The 16,053-nt window shown below is 39.3% G+C and overlaps 1 protein-coding gene across 1 annotated transcript in view; it reads left to right on the forward strand.

Annotated features, from left to right (window-relative positions):
• The first annotated feature begins 212 nt into the window (after positions 1 to 212).
• Positions 213 to 16,053, forward strand: part of LOC139696010 (endothelin-converting enzyme 2-like) — a 44,028-nt gene continuing 28,187 nt past the window's right edge. The window contains exons 1-2 of the mRNA XM_071594621.1: positions 213 to 446; positions 11,813 to 12,244. Of these exons, the coding sequence (XP_071450722.1) occupies positions 213 to 446; positions 11,813 to 12,244 (666 nt within the window). The remainder of the gene's footprint in view (positions 447 to 11,812; positions 12,245 to 16,053) is intronic.

Raw genomic sequence — 16,053 nt, forward strand, 5'->3', positions numbered from 1 at the left:
CTCCCTCGGCACATCCTTCCTCCCTCCCTCTCACACCGCCCCATTCCAACACCCCCCCTGCACCTCTCCCTCTCTTAAAACCCCGCTTCTCCCCTGCGCTGCTCAACAGAAACCCTTCCTAACGTTAACCCCTTCCCTCGGTCGGCGCGAGAGAGGTGTTCGCGAGGAAGGACCTTTTCCTTGTCAGTCAGTCATTCACTCACGCGGACGAAATGAAGAAGGGTAGTTACGTGGTTCAAGAGGTTTACGAGAGCTCCGGAGGCGGTGTGAAGGGGGGCGGCGGTGGGGGTGGCGGTGGGGCTGCCGCCCACGCGCCCCACCACGCCGCTGCCCCCGACTCCTCCTATTCGTCGTGCCTGCTTGCCCTGCTCTTCTTCCTCGCCCTCTGCATCATCATTATGCTCGCGGCATGGCCCTGGAACCAAGGAAAAGCCGTTCCCCCGCTGGTGAGTGAGAAGCCATTAATTGACACGCGCCTTTGAGGCATTTGACTACAGTTTTTGCGCTATTATCCCTTCCGGAAATCTACTCCTCTAAGACTTTCAACCGATATAGATGCAAATCTGTCACGGTTTTTCATGGTTATCAACGGTTTTAAACGGAAACAGTTAAATAAGTCTGTGTTTCTGATAAGAATGTTCTTTATATTGATTATTCATTACTCATGTATTGAAATTTTTTCCAAAGTCGTTTTCTTGACGTCAACATCTGTATGGCCTCTGGTCTTTTTTTTTAGCTCCTGGGCACTATTTTTGGGGCTTAAAGGAAAAGCTATGTTCTCCATACCTTTAAAATACGTTTAAAATAAATATTTTTCGGAAATTCAAAACGCCCACATAATCGAACTTTATTTTTCTTCCTCTCAGCGAGTTTCTCATACGCTGGGATACTTTGGTCGAAATGTTTTATAGTTTCAGTGATTAATGCGGTTCCCACTCATGTATCCTAAAGAGGGCCTTTGAAATCGCCCACAAGGTGTTTTGAAATATCTGACCCCTTGGTTCTTCCCTTTAAAAGTAGATTAGTGTCGAAAGAGGCATGTCTATAAGCTACATATACAGGCCACATCTCACATGCCATCGCAGGACACCAGCCATTTATCTATTAATATGCTCTAACATGTAAAAATAAATATGTATTTCACTTGCATATAAATACATATTCACTTCGGCACATTCATGCCTTACTACATGATGTAGTAATGGACGTGTTAGAGCTCAAGTTTTAAAATTAGATTTTTGAATTAAGGATTTAAAAGTTATTACATCTGATTCTGTGATAATTGCGTTCAGGGTGAGGGAAGAACGAGTACTTGAATCTGTCTGTGACGGTGTCTATCTCTCTTTTATTTCATTCACATGGTTGAATCTACCAATTTAATTTGGGGTCATATTTGGTGTCATGTATGTATATGTGTGTGTGTGTGTGTATATATATATATATATATATATATATATATATATATATATATATATATATGTACATATATGTATGTGTGAGTGTATATGTATACATATACTTTTTTCTTTTCGATGTGTAAATCTGTGCTAAATGAATTTATGTCTCTCTATATGTATTTATGTGTACATATGAATTGAACTATAAGTTAAATGCCTAATATAAAATGTATACAACGATGGTTTAAATGGAAGAAGGCACCATTAGGTCTCAATTTCGCCCAAATAAAGACCTCTATCTATCTATCTATCAATTCCCACGGTGTCGCAGAAAACTCAGACCTGTCCTGAGCCTTTCTAAAATTCTAAATCTTAACCCTGCTCATTTCGTGAATCAAGAGACTACCAACCTATTTCCTCCAACATATCCGTCACATGCTCAGTTTCTTCTTGTAGCAGTCGTCAACAAACCTAGCGAATTTTCTCGGAACTGTTTTAAATTCCTTAACTAACTTAACTAACGTTTTCTCGTGTGTGCCACATACTCCAAAAGAAACCTAAATAAAGCAAAGTGACTCCCTCCTCTCTTTTAATTTTTCATCACATTTGCATAAAGCCGGTCTAATGAGACCCGATTTCTTTAAGGCTCACAAGTATATGTATTCTTCTTGTGTGTGTACCCTATGCAAGATTTGATGTAAGTTCTGCAGCACCCGATCTGCCCATTATCACCTTCCTTCGTTCCCAAAATAATAACACCGAGCTTCAAATAATCATCTTTTAATGCAACTATTTTATAGTGTAAAAAAAACCATACGCCTTGGCCGGGATTCGAACCTTGATCCCTGGATGTCCGGCCGAGGGCTTTGGCTAGCTTTAAGCTGGCATCCTCTTTCATTCCGAAATTTTGTGGGCTTTACAATGCTTTTGACACTCTGAAAGTGTTGCATTGTAATGCACATTTAGCGGATGACTCCGTTAAAAGTTACTGTCGGGGCATCACTCGCAGTCTCTTTGAATCGCCTTTCAGTCCATCAGTCTTCTCAGCCAATAACTAATACCGTCTCTATCAGTTTTCACTAGTGAGACTCCAGACGGCCTAACCTACGCCTGTTTAACCACTATTTGAACCTACGATTACCCACAATCAGTAACCAATACAGCACTGATCTTCTACTCGAAGGCAGGTTTGAATTATTAAGTGTGAAAGTCACATATTCAGAGTAGCCTGTTTCTTCCCATCAGCTGATTTCATTTTCCCGAGAGGTCTCTTGTAATCAAAAATTCATCAAAATCGGGCTAATTTTTTTTCAAGAAGAGGAATGTTTTTGTTTCAAATTGGAATCCAAGCTGAAATTCTGCTTTTTCTTGTGGAATTTTCAATCCAGTTGACCACATCGCGGAATAGCTATGGTTTTTGGACAGCCAGCTAACCCAATAAGGCTTAGTTAATCAGTCAGTTTTTAATTGCTGCTGTTATTATTAATTATTCACAAATTATCGCTAAAAGATAAATTAATAACCTTATTCGTCATTTGCTTGCAGGATAAGTAATTCAAATGAAGTAACTTAACTCGTTGCACTTACGTAAAAAGGAATTGTTTAGCGCGGAGTATGAAAACGTGGTTATGACAACTCCGTCAATTGGTTGAACCAATCGGCGTTTTTTTGGTCTCCTATAATACTCCTTGTACTCAATGTCACTATAAAAAAATCGTACCCTATTAATGTCTGACAGATGAAATAGTTAACGGAGGAGCCGAATAAGCGATGGTGTAAATTTTTCCAATTGACTTAAAGAGTTACGAGATGAGCAAACGCGCAAGGTAGTTTGATTTATTTCAACATTTTCTTGATGCAGTGCCTTCTAAGAATCAGGGGACGTCAATTATTAAGAGTCAATTCTTGGTGTTCTCTAGTCAGCTTCACCATAATGAGCTCATAACATCGCGTCTCTTTCGCCAACCCTTTCAACGTACATAATGTGTTTTTTCCCACGGGATAAACGGTAGCATATATTCATCAATAGTAGCAGATTTCTAGCATTGTATCTCATGGATTCATTGATAAACCCTATCGAAGCCTCCTGTGATCGTAAATTTCGTTCGAAACATGTTTTCTATATTAAAAAAAACCAATTATATGAAGAATTTACCTATTTTAGGGCCAACTTGAAAATTAGTTCGTCTCTTACTGCAATTTGATCTCTTTTCTATTCATGGGGATAGGGATAGTGTGGTGACGTCTCACAACGAGGATCCGAGTTCGAATCTCGTCGGCGGCAATGATTTTTACCGGTCTCCCAATCCCCACTCGGGGTACAATGTAGAGAGGACTTCGAATACGTCGTCCACCGGATAAGACATTGAATTATGCGACCCCTTGGCGCCTTTCGTTATTCGAATAGGTAGGCTAACTCTAATGCCGGATTTTGTCTCTTTACACTCATTCATCTTTCATTCCCTGAAAATCCTACCCCTACCAAAGTACCCGTCAACCTAATTAATGGCGCAAATGAACTCGGTTGTCGGTAGCCTTCAACCAAATAACTACTGTTATTACCTTTCTATTCGCGCAAGAAAATATGTATGAATATTTCAAAATGGTGCTCACTTTATCAGTGCAACTAGCCCTCGAAATAACAGGATACAGTTGTCCGGGTAAATATATACATAAGAGTGCTTTACTGGGTTTAGATCCTGTGCGTGGGACCTGCTATACTATTGGCATGAAACATACATACTATCAAGTGTTAACATGGCACGCTTTGGACACTTGAGAGGAAAATTAGCAGAATATGACAATTTCCCGTTGCAGTTATCGTCACCCTTCTATGCGCGGCTTATGCGGTCATGTTAACGTCAACTACGAAGAGGTTGAATTACACGAAAGATCTCACGACCTAATCAACGGCAATGGGAATGTTATCCCATACCTTACCCTTTCCAGTATTTCATTCAGAAGAATTCATTGGGAAACTAATACTTATCAAATTCTCTGTCATGCCTCCTTAAACGGTTCATTTTACCGCAAGAATAACTCATGATAAGAAGGCCCCCTCCTTTTATCAGACGTGAAAATCGGAATGCACATCCTCTAAAGTTAAGCAATGGGGGCGATATTACATTAGACCTTCATGGATGAAAATGCGTATTGGGTTTGAAATCAAACGTTATTTCAAAAACAACATAATTTGTATCACCGTAGGGGTAGCCGAAGCGACATAGGAACATGCAGGAGATATGGGGACTCAATCCATGACACAGAAACGCTTTCCCTTGCGCCGATGCCGTTCAAAAGCTAAGCAGGTGGTATTTGACGGAAAAATCATTTGACTTGACCGAAAATTGACCCAACCAAACTGCCGATCAGGGGAGTAGAAACTAATGTGGCTGAAAGCCCTAAGTATCTAAAGAGTTTTCGCATTCCATGCCGTTCAAGAGCTCAATTTGAATGCAACTTCCATTCTAGCGTCATTTCACAAGGAGTGACACGTCTAGTAAGGATTAATTAAAACAAGGATTTCTAATATTGGATTTTGTAAAAGGAGATGAACGCTGCCGAGGCATCTTTATTCAGCTTCTTATTCATATTTCAGTGGCTTTTTGTCCTTCCATATAAAAACCTCTATATGCTTATAGTATAACAAGTAACTTTTTAACAGATTATTTTCCTATTTTGAGGTGACCGCGCAAGAAGACATGCGGATATATCAAACAAATCGCGTTCTATAATACCTTTTGAGAATTGTCGAGCAAAATGGGGTAAAAAGAAATGAAAATAAAAACTTAAAACTTTTAGGTGTATCTGCAACTTCCATTTCTGATCTTACGACTGAAAATGACTCATTAGGTATTTTAAAGAATAAAAGTAAAATATTTCCATCTTTTCCCCCGATTTCTAATCGAAGTAAAATACTCGTCGCCGGAGTCGCATCAGGATCTCTTTAAATTGATATATAGTATGTATATGGTTTGTTTGTTTGAACTCCCAGTGAAAATATCAAATTTTTAACTCAAGTCTGGAATTGGTTCAGAATACTACTCAAGGCAATCAGGATGCAGCTTATTATGCGGGTAAGTTCATGCGCAAGTATTTGGGCCGTTTTACCGAAATCAATACTTATAATTTATTAATTATTACCAACCGATAGCCATAAATGCCAATCCATATTCGCTGATTCCCAGTTGGTTGGATATTTGCTATCAATCATTTGGAGGAAATCGATAGGAACTATCGATCCATGAAAAAGACACTCTTTTACATAAGCACAGATCACTTTTGATTTTCGTCCGTTCAACGAGAGCATTGGGCCCAATCTTGGATATTCATAACGCGCGCTTGATGTAGTTTAGGTTAGCAGAGCGATGGAAAACGAATACATCATCCTTAAAACTCTGAGCTACGTCAATCGAAAATTAAACGCATTTTCCTACGCTGTTGCGAAACTGAACTGGGTCGCAATGTCCGTGATTACAAATCGTCTGTAATACAGAGGTGAATCACTTGATGAATAGGGTTAGTTACAACACTAAAGCAGAATCCATGATTTTAAATTGAGAAAGGAAGTTAATCAGCGATCAATAATTAATTTTTGTTGTCAAACCGAGGCCTGAAAACCATTAAATAATATTATTCATCACAATACAATCAAAAGTTAAAGCGTAGCATTCAGAATACGCACCTTGTAAATTGACTGAGAGATAAAATACAAAATATTGCTTTTCTGTGACCAATCCGTGGACATTTGACCCCATAGAACATTTTCAGTAGAAATACAATCAGGGACTTTACAAACCCTTGAAATTTTCACAAGCGGAGAATCCTAATGATGATGACAGGGCTTATTACTTTGTCTACACGACGCAAACGTGCGAATACCAAAGTTTCATATTGCAAATTGAAAGAACTGTGGGGGATGATGCAATAGGAACTTTTACCGAGTATATACATTAAAACGCTACATTTTCAAAGTATAAAAATCGGTAGCTTAAATGACTAAAAAAACTCGGCTGGACATCGAGGGATCCGGGTACGATCCCGGTAAAGACGAATGATTTTTACAATTTGACATTGTTGCATTTTCATATTATATTTTGAAATTCATCTTAGGGAACTTACGGGGTAAATCGACATGGAGTTTTGAGAGAGATATTTATATATAGTTTAATACCCTGCAAGCCACCGCTATGGTATGTGGTAGGGGGTGAATACACACCAGACTAATTTTGACCCGAACATGACACCTACCACGGTCGGACAGACCCCAAAGATGTATGTTTGAAAACGCCGAACCGAAAGAGGCAGGAAACTCGAGGGGCTGCGAGTCCACTATTCCGAGAAGCTACATTGTGTATTCAAGGCGCCTCAACGTCTGAGGACCTGTTTTTCCACATGGTACGCTGCAAGCCAACAAATTAAACTTAAAATAGTGCATAGTCATACATTTTTGGAAAAAGAGCAATTCCCACCTGAACGCCCACTGTATTGGGAACACCGAAATTGAATGTGTAGACTCAAATACCTAGGTTTGTGAAGCGTTGTTATGATAAACTTAGTAGCGTATCCAACACATTAGAGCAGCTAAGCTGGGAATAACTCGAGGAGCGAAGGTTGGACTACAGATTGAAGCTCTTGCATAAATTGGTAGGACGTCTCTTTAGCAGTGATGTTGAAAATGGATTATTACTCCCATCGTACTACGGTAGGAGAGATCATGTCAATAAAATAAGAGAGATTAAGTGTAGAACAGATAGATTTAAGATGTCATTTTTTCCACGAACGATAGGGGATCATAATAACATTGTTCAACCACGGTTGGGTCATGTTCGGGAAAAATTATTCTGGTGTGTTTCTTACCTTTGTTACCCCCTGCCACACATCCTGGCGGTGGCTTGCTGGGTATAAATAAATAAATACATGATCTCTCCTACCGCATAACGATAGGTGCAATAATACATATTCCAAATCACTGCTAAAGATATATCCCTCCAATGTATACAAGAGATTTAGTCTGTAATCTAACCTTCGCTCCGTGAGTGATTTCCAACCTTGTTTCTCCAATAATTTTGATACACTACTTAGTTTATCATAACAACGTTTTACAAATCTAAAGTCTAAGAAACGGGCCTTTCCCATACATTCAAAGCTAGCATTCTCAATAAGCGCATCCTAGATTATCTGAGGAAGTGAATATGGGCTTTTGGACATGATTTCTGCTAGTCCTCAAGAGCTATGACCCAAGCGGCGACGTGCAGTCCACCAGATCCACCCTCCCCTCTTTCCCTCTGCTGGCGACGCGTGGTGGCATGATTCCGGGGATTCCTCCTCCCTTCAAAAAGGAAACGCGCCCCACGCAGTCCGAACCAACAGATACGGCTTCCAGGGTCGTCCCCTCTGGTTTTGGACTTTTTCCGATGAGAAGTCTCGGCCGACGTCGTTGGTGGGGAGGCAGGAAGTAAGAGGATACTTCCGTCAAAATGCGGTGCGAGAGAAGGGAAGTAGAGCACGGAAAACTTTTTTTCTCTTGTCGCTTCATTAACTTTGCGGTTAATCGCGGGAGGTGTTTACTAACGAACAACGTATAACGACTCCTCTGGTTTGTTTCTGGGACCTTCTGTAAACTGATTTGAGTATTTATTCTCCTCCGCGTGGGAAAATTGTGTCCGTGTGTGTGTGTATGGCACCACGCGGGAGGCGTGGCTGGAGATGAAAACGCAAGATTTACCCCATCGAAATCTTCCCTCGAGTCAAAAATCAACACTGCAAGTACTCGGTTGACGACTTTGGAGGAGATTTGCAAACTTCGATCGATTATGCCATGACATTCTTTAGTGCTTCTTCCTACAAAATCGGAGACTAGTGCTGGAAATGAAGGCTATAAAAGAACAATTTGAAGATGTGGAGATGAGTCCGATCATAATGATGGTTATCAGCATTTTCTATCATTGTTTATTAGTATTCTATTGGGTTAGGGTGGATTTTTGATTGATTCTGTCGCTACACACTATTGCACTCGTAGTCCCCAGTTATCATTGCACAAAAAATCCTGAAACCCCATTTAAAACAAATAACTTCAATGGATGGAGAAATGATAAACACTCTAAGCAGGGTCAACTAGTCCAGTTAGGTCGAAGGGTAGAAGTCAGACGAAAGGTAATCCAAGCAGTGTGTTCCTCGCAATCACTGAGGCGGCTGATAACCCCAGCGGGGTGTCCATTTTATTGATATGTTCTCTCAAGTCAAGACTATTGAGGAAGGTTGCGGGAAACCACCAAAATTATCTATCCTAAGCAAATATGAACGAAGAGAATATGAAATTTACGTGATGACTTGAATTAAAAATCTCTGAGAGTTGGGAAAAATTAATCTCTGCACAAAAATAGAATGTAAACATGAAATGAAAAAACAAAACCAAATCAATGGTGGTTCAAAGAAAAGGAACAAAAAACATAACGCGGTCGTTGCTATGAAAGTCTTTGGCTTGGAAGCTCCGAGCTCTCTGTCTACATATGTCTATATCTAAAATTTCAGTTTGAATTTCGCTACAATGAGTTCAGTCTGGCGGCGTGTAAGAGGAAATGGAATTGCTTTGACTTCTATTCTATACCGTCTCCCTAGCGTGAGAATTACACTAGGATACAGTAAGGCACGAAATTATTTTGTCTAACATTACGGTACGGAATATTTTCTATGGTGCGGTATGTCATGAAAGAACGAAATTATCTCGAAACTTTTTCGTACCGTTTCCATACAATCACTTCTTCTTCATACAAGTTGCGTGAAAATCAAATTGGCGGAAAGGCATATATTTTCCCAACTTTTCGAAAAGCGTAATTCAGCGCCGCTCGGCATATAACAATCGTAGACGTTGGTTGGCAAACCAGTTCAGGAGGCTAGGTACGTATTATATCAGAATTATGCATGGTGATAAATTCTTCCGAAAATTTTATGGGGAAAGTTTTAAAAAATTGATCAAAGCTTAGAAAAACTTCGCATTTTCATGGTTTTTTTTTCTCATTTTTCGATCCATGCCTTCAAATACTTCAGTGACGTCATCGAGATCCTTCAACGATTACACCATTGGCGATGTAACTCGATTATTATTATTTGTAGTCGAACATTTTGTCCAAAGGTTTTGAAAGGGCAAATTCTATGACTTGATAAGATTGTGATAAATAAATCTCTGAAAATTACAAAATCGGTCTTAAAAACGACATTTTTCTGAATTACAAAAATTTTATTAGTTACAAATTTGTCTTATTTGCGAAATTGCGATTATTGTTACGAAAAAGTTCTGGAAGATGACGAAGTGAGGATGCTGTTCGTTCTTTCTTTTGAAATGGGAAAAGCCTCTGCGGTTTCCTTCGGGGGGCAACTTTCTTAAAACGACGAGTCACTTCATAAAACTTCTAAACGTACTCATAATTGTAATCTGAAACTTTCTATAGTGCATTTTGCGAAACATTACGAAAAGTTACGAATGCTGTAGTGCACTAATTAACTATCAGAAGCCTGAATAATTGCTAAGCACATAGGTTTTTCAATTGGTTTGTACTTCTGTAAATCCACACTTGTACGTCCACATGTTATCCTGCAAGTCATCACGAGGGGTATGTGGCAGGGGGTGTTAGGTGGTCATCAACCATTACTGCCATTGTTTATTGGTGATTAAATAGCATTTCCGGATGTTCGTCGAGTCGCCTGTTAACTTTCTCACTGCTGTGGTGTAGATTTGTGTGAGGGAAAAATTATTATTTATATCGATCGGTTCGGTAGTCAACTTCCATTAACTAATCACCGCAATCTCGCCATTCAATGTTATATGGCACTATTATTATACCTTCCGTGTTAGCATTAAGTTCCAATGATTTATACATTTCTAAAAGTTTGAACCAGAGCTATTCTTCGGGTTGGAAGCGTCTATCAGTCAAGGCCTTCTAAAATAATAATTTGGCGCTTTCTGTCCATTCATAACACACTACAACGCGTGTTCAAGGTGAGATTTAACCAGTGCGAATAAGCAGCTATCCGTGAATTTTTTATTCGGCTATATTCACGCTATTCGTTTGATGGACCATATTTTCCTCAATGCTACTCCGTATATGTATCAATCGTGCTCTAGGTCCGAAGAAACTCCTCATGAAAAGTTAGTGTACATGGCTCGCCAATCTCATTTCTATTCCTTTGAGTCAGTAAATGAGATGGCGTCAAGATTTCTTCTCTCAGATAGCCACTACTGCCCATGTTTTTCGTATTTAATTGCAAGACCCTCTTCCGCAACTTCGTATTTCCCACATACAAGCACTAATATTGTTAATGTCCCTCGTAAGAGCATCGCGACCTGATTTGTAATTTACTCTTATCGAGGACGATCACCACCATATTACCGGCAGATAATGTCAGATTTTTGAACGGTTGTATCTCAGTAACGAAGCATTATAAGATGTTAAAACATAGATCGATTTAAGGCCTGTTTTATAATGCATCAAACAGCAGAAATGAAAACAGTTTGCAACCAATTCTAATCTTAAGCGCTAAGATTGAAAAAGAGTCCTCATTTCTTTATCTCCTCGGAGAAATGAGACATAGGGACCTGTAACTTCAGATCGTTCAACATCCTACAGTTTCCTTTCACGAGTGGTGAATACCAATATTGGCTATGAATTTATGGAGTTTCAGTTTATTTAAAATTAATAGTTTATCAACAATTCAATAGTTTTGGAACCAAGTTAACTCCGAAACCAATCTTTTTTTTCTAGCACAAAGCCCAAAGGTATGTGACATTACTTGCTCGTTGCGATATAGCACCACACATCGATGCCCTTGGTTCCCCAGCAGGAAACCAAGGTTACCGGTTCCTCCCTTCCTCGTGCCCCCCTCCCCTGTGGTTTCCTATGAAGATATGATACGTGAAAAAATCATGCAGATCGATTTAAGCTAAGGGTGATCAAAATTGTCCCAGTCAGATCAGTGTCCCAGCGCTGTACCTGTCCACTGAACAACCTAGGCTTCTAGAAATAGTCAGCTATTAGGTTGTGCGACCTTTTGTTAATATAATTTCCGCCATTAGAGATAGGCGGGTAATTTGTTAGGGGTCGGTACGGTCGGAGAGATAAACCTGAAGTAACATTAACTACGAAGGACGTTATATGGTCACACATTTTAACTTCCCGTCCGACGGACGGCGTAAATTCATTCGATTTGCTCTCCACACGGCCGCAATTTATTGATCGGTAAACCTCCGAAATATTCAGCCACCGCTAGAGTTTGAACCCGGGACCTCGGTCCAATTCAGTTCACTAGCTCACTGCATCAGCCCGTTCCTCCGGAAACCGCATCCAAGGGCGGATGACGAAGTGGATTTCTCATCAGTTCATGGCCAGACTTTTTATGTTTTTTTTTAATGTTAATAGGGCGAAGATAATGCGGAGGACCGGCCCAGTCATGGGGGCCTCACCGGGGACGAGAAGGCCACGAGGCCGCCCAGCGACAAAAGCACGACTTCGACGACAACGAAAGGCCCGCAGCATCCGCACCCGGAGGAACCCCACGTCCCGAAGCATACGACGGTGAAGCAAATGGAGCCGCCGACCACATACAGCAGTCCTCAAGAGGAAGAGGACGGGAATCACAGACACCATCACCCGTACCCGGGGGAAGGACACCACCCGGTCGACGGGGAAGAGCACCATCCGCATCCGCACGAGCCCGAGACGACGACGACTCCGAGGTGGGAGTCCGAGAGAGAAACGACCCAGCCTCAGGGCCACGTCAAGGGTTGGGGAGTGAAGGATGGACAAAAGCGACCCGTCAAAGGACTCCGGCCGAGGATAGGCGGTGACGAGGTAAGGGTACGAGAGGAAAAAAAGAGATGGCGGTGGCTTATCGTAGTCATTAATTGAAAAAATCTGTTTTTCTTTTTTGATGTCTCGGTTTCCAGAAACATAGTTTCTTCAATATACTATAATTGACAGTAGCTAATTAAAGTTTATTTGTCAATGTAGGTTGTTGAAGGACACGAGGACTACGCACTGCTTACCTCCAAACTCCCAACTATAAAAAACGCTAAACACCCTTAAAACACACAGTAGAGCCAAACTACTCGTATTTTTACCTCCTTGCCTGTATGTACTTCCCACCTTCCTTCACACCACCATTCAACACGTACCTTTTTCATAATATTTTATTCCATATTACCTCGCCTTATTCATATAGGTCCTGTAATTATTTTTCAGTTAAATTTATGTCGTTTTAATATCACATTTTACTTGTTTTTTTCTGTACTCCACGCCATCAAATTTCAGTATATAACTCATTACGTTGCTATTTTTTCGTGATTGCTTTTTTTCGAAAAATATAAGTCAGTAGGTGCCAGGAAAATAATCTTCCGCTGTGGCGCTTTTCGATTTGTTCATTAATACCGAGTAAATGACTAGCTTTAGTGTATTTTTTTGTGTATATACCTCAGTGAATCTGCATCACTCCATTAAAAGTGGATTCGAAGGTTTGCCTTTATAAACTATCTTAATTATTAAGTTAGTTTTGGCACGTAATTGAATTCCTCCACATATTCCGATAATTTCACTAAAGCATCTCTAAATATAAAGCTTTATCATCCAAAGAGAGTTTGAATAATTCTGTTTTCCATGCCAGTTTTCACATACTCATTCCCAAAAAGGGTATGGTGTGTTGAACATGTGCTCAAATACCATGGGTGCTGACATATAGAAGGTCTATCCCAAAAGTAGTTGGACTGAATCGATTGAAAAAAATGCATTGTCCGAATTGATGCATTCACCAAAAAGTCTTTGAAGTGGCACCCTTGTGCGTCCACGCACCACTGATAGCGGGTTTTCCACGCCTCGTACGCCTTCCGGAAGGTGGCAACCGCAATGCTGCGAAGCTCTCTCGTCACGGCCTGTTGTAACGCTGCCACCGAGTCGTGCTGACGTTCTTTCAGCACGGAGTTGAGGCGAGGGAAGAGGAATAAACCTGGTGGGGAATTGTCTAAAAATTTTGATCCTCACTCACATGGCCAAGAAGCTTTTGGCAGATCCGCGTGCGAGTTTCCTTTTGCTCGTCGGAGAGCAGTCGCGGCACAAACTTGCACACACCTTTCTCATACCCATGTTATCGGCCACAAGTCGATATTCATCACTTTTAGGGATTCCAAGTTTAGCCTTGAGCATGTCATGAGTCTCTTTCCCGGTTTTGCCCAGTTTCACGAAAATTTTGATGCCATAGCGCTGTGCCAATAACCGGTTCATGACGGAACGTAATGAGGTCACGTTATATATGTTTCGCAAACGAGCGATCCGCACTCCACAAAACTGGGAGCCAACTGCCATCGGCCTCCAGTATTTCCTGAGACTCCCCTCCCTCGAACCCATCCAGGAAAACCGCCGCCCGTCAGTCCGTCTATGCGGGGAGACATAAGTCCTACTACCTTTGGGGCCGACCTTGTATCGTGAAAAACATTGGAAATAAAGAAGAAATGCCTAATCTAGTTGATAAGAAAGTATTTAACAGATATATTCAATATTTTCGTTTTTGGGACAAAATATATCCCTTTACCTTCTCTCATTAGCTGGGGAGTAATTTGTGATTATTGATCTAATTATTTTTAATTATTGTCATTAAGGATAAAATGGAGCCTATTTTTAAAATATTTTTGTCATATATTGATGTTCCCAGTGTCAAGTTAAAAGCGATCTGTCAATTATTAGTTATCAGAGAGTCGTGGTATTTTGAATGATCACAACAGAGTAAAAAGAGGGCATATACAGGCCTGAATATATTAGGATTACGTTCCGACAGATATTAATAAAATGTGATATTGCAATACATTTTCTCAAGCAATAACTACTTTCTCCTCAAGAACTTCCTTGGCAACGTCGAGTCAAGTTTAACAATATGTTAAACCAAGCGAGTTTTTGAGAACATTTGAGAAGAGAAATTACGATGAAATAAGACACTGCTTTTCCACATAGAATTTAAATTTAAGATCAGACGATATTACACTGTTGCGAAACCTCGGTTGTAATACAAAAAATGCTTCGTGGAAAAGCAATTTGCCTTATTTTTACTTATATTTTCACATTCATTTTAAAAGATGTTGTCACCATGCTACCCCTGAAACTGTGTCATTTATCAAGAGAAATTACCTTTAGTGAAGAGTAATATTATAAATATATTATTGAATTCAAATAGGTTTCAATTTGATATACCTGGGAAGTAAATGAAAAGAGTATGTATAACACGAGTTCCTAAAGTATGCATGCCTTATTCACATTGAGCAACCCAAATCAGGACGAAACTGCAGATCACGTGAAGTGTTATTGAAAACGCTCATTACCACATGCCTGTGATATTAAAAAAAATAAATTTTGAGGAAGGATTATCTGCTCACCTAAAATCAATAGGGTTTTCCATTCATGATGGCTACTACTGTGAATTAATGCATTACGTGTAGGTGTGTTACCTAACTATGCCATTTTTAATTTACAGAATTATGCTGCAAAGGTGGATCCACGCATTAAAAGCAACAGGGGGACAATTAATGAGTGAATTTTTTTATTTGGAATAAATAGCGTGGTTCTTCTTAGAAAGACCGTGCTATTTGACGAAACGATGCCAAATATTCCATATATAATATAATACTCGATGTATTCCTAAATATTTTACGCGTATAATTTGTGATACACATTTTGTGTACGATTTTTAGATTTTTGTGATACATTTATAACATATACAATCATATTTTCATATGTTTACAGGAATTAACTTTTGTAATTTTATAAAACATATACGTAATATTATCATGTATTTGCTCAAAGATTACTTGTAAAAGAAGCATGATCAAACGATTCTGAGGGTAAAATGCTTTCAAACTCAGATTTCCCTCGTATGAGAAATGATATTTTATAATTTAAAAAAATATTTTAATTTTCTTTACCTAAAAATCATCGGCCCGGAAAGCACTTGGTCTGTTTTTGGGATGTCGAAGGTATGAGGTGATAAACGCTTAAAGTAAAACTTTAACAGGTTCAACATTAAGGGCAGCTCAATTTTCTCATGAAAGATTTCAACTGGTATTTCATTTGATAAAGACTGCAATTTCATTTGAATATGCCACCTTGAATCATGGCTGCCCTCTGAAAATGGAGATTTTTTAACATCACTTTTTGACAAAAAAAATCTTCCAATTCAGTAAGCATGCATTGAAAGCATTAAACTTTGAAAATAATGAAGAACTTGGTTCTGAAACGGTAATCGAAAAGTGCCATTGATTTTAAATATGGAGGAATAACAGTAAGGTGGAAAAATCAGAGCAAATTTAGGAACAAATGGATTTAATTAATTTTTTCTAAAGAAAAGGGCTTAAAAATGTATTTTTTCTAAGAAATATGTTATAATATTGCCGTACGGTGTCTACATTTTGAGTGTTTCCTTGATAGTAAAACATCTTTGACGATTTGCATTCTCTTACAAATTTATTATTATGAATAATGTATTGGTAACATTGCTCCTATTTTACTCCAATATGTAAAGAATGTAACTGTTTGAAAGCACTAATTAAAACTGTGACTGTGATGTAAAATAAAATATGTTATCAAAATTAAAATTTACAGGCAAAAATGGTGTCTGAGTTCAT

This window comes from Hetaerina americana, unplaced genomic scaffold, assembly GCF_022747635.1.
Source record: "Hetaerina americana unplaced genomic scaffold, ioHetAmer1.1.p SCAF_65, whole genome shotgun sequence".
Taxonomy (NCBI): domain Eukaryota; kingdom Metazoa; phylum Arthropoda; class Insecta; order Odonata; family Calopterygidae; genus Hetaerina; species Hetaerina americana.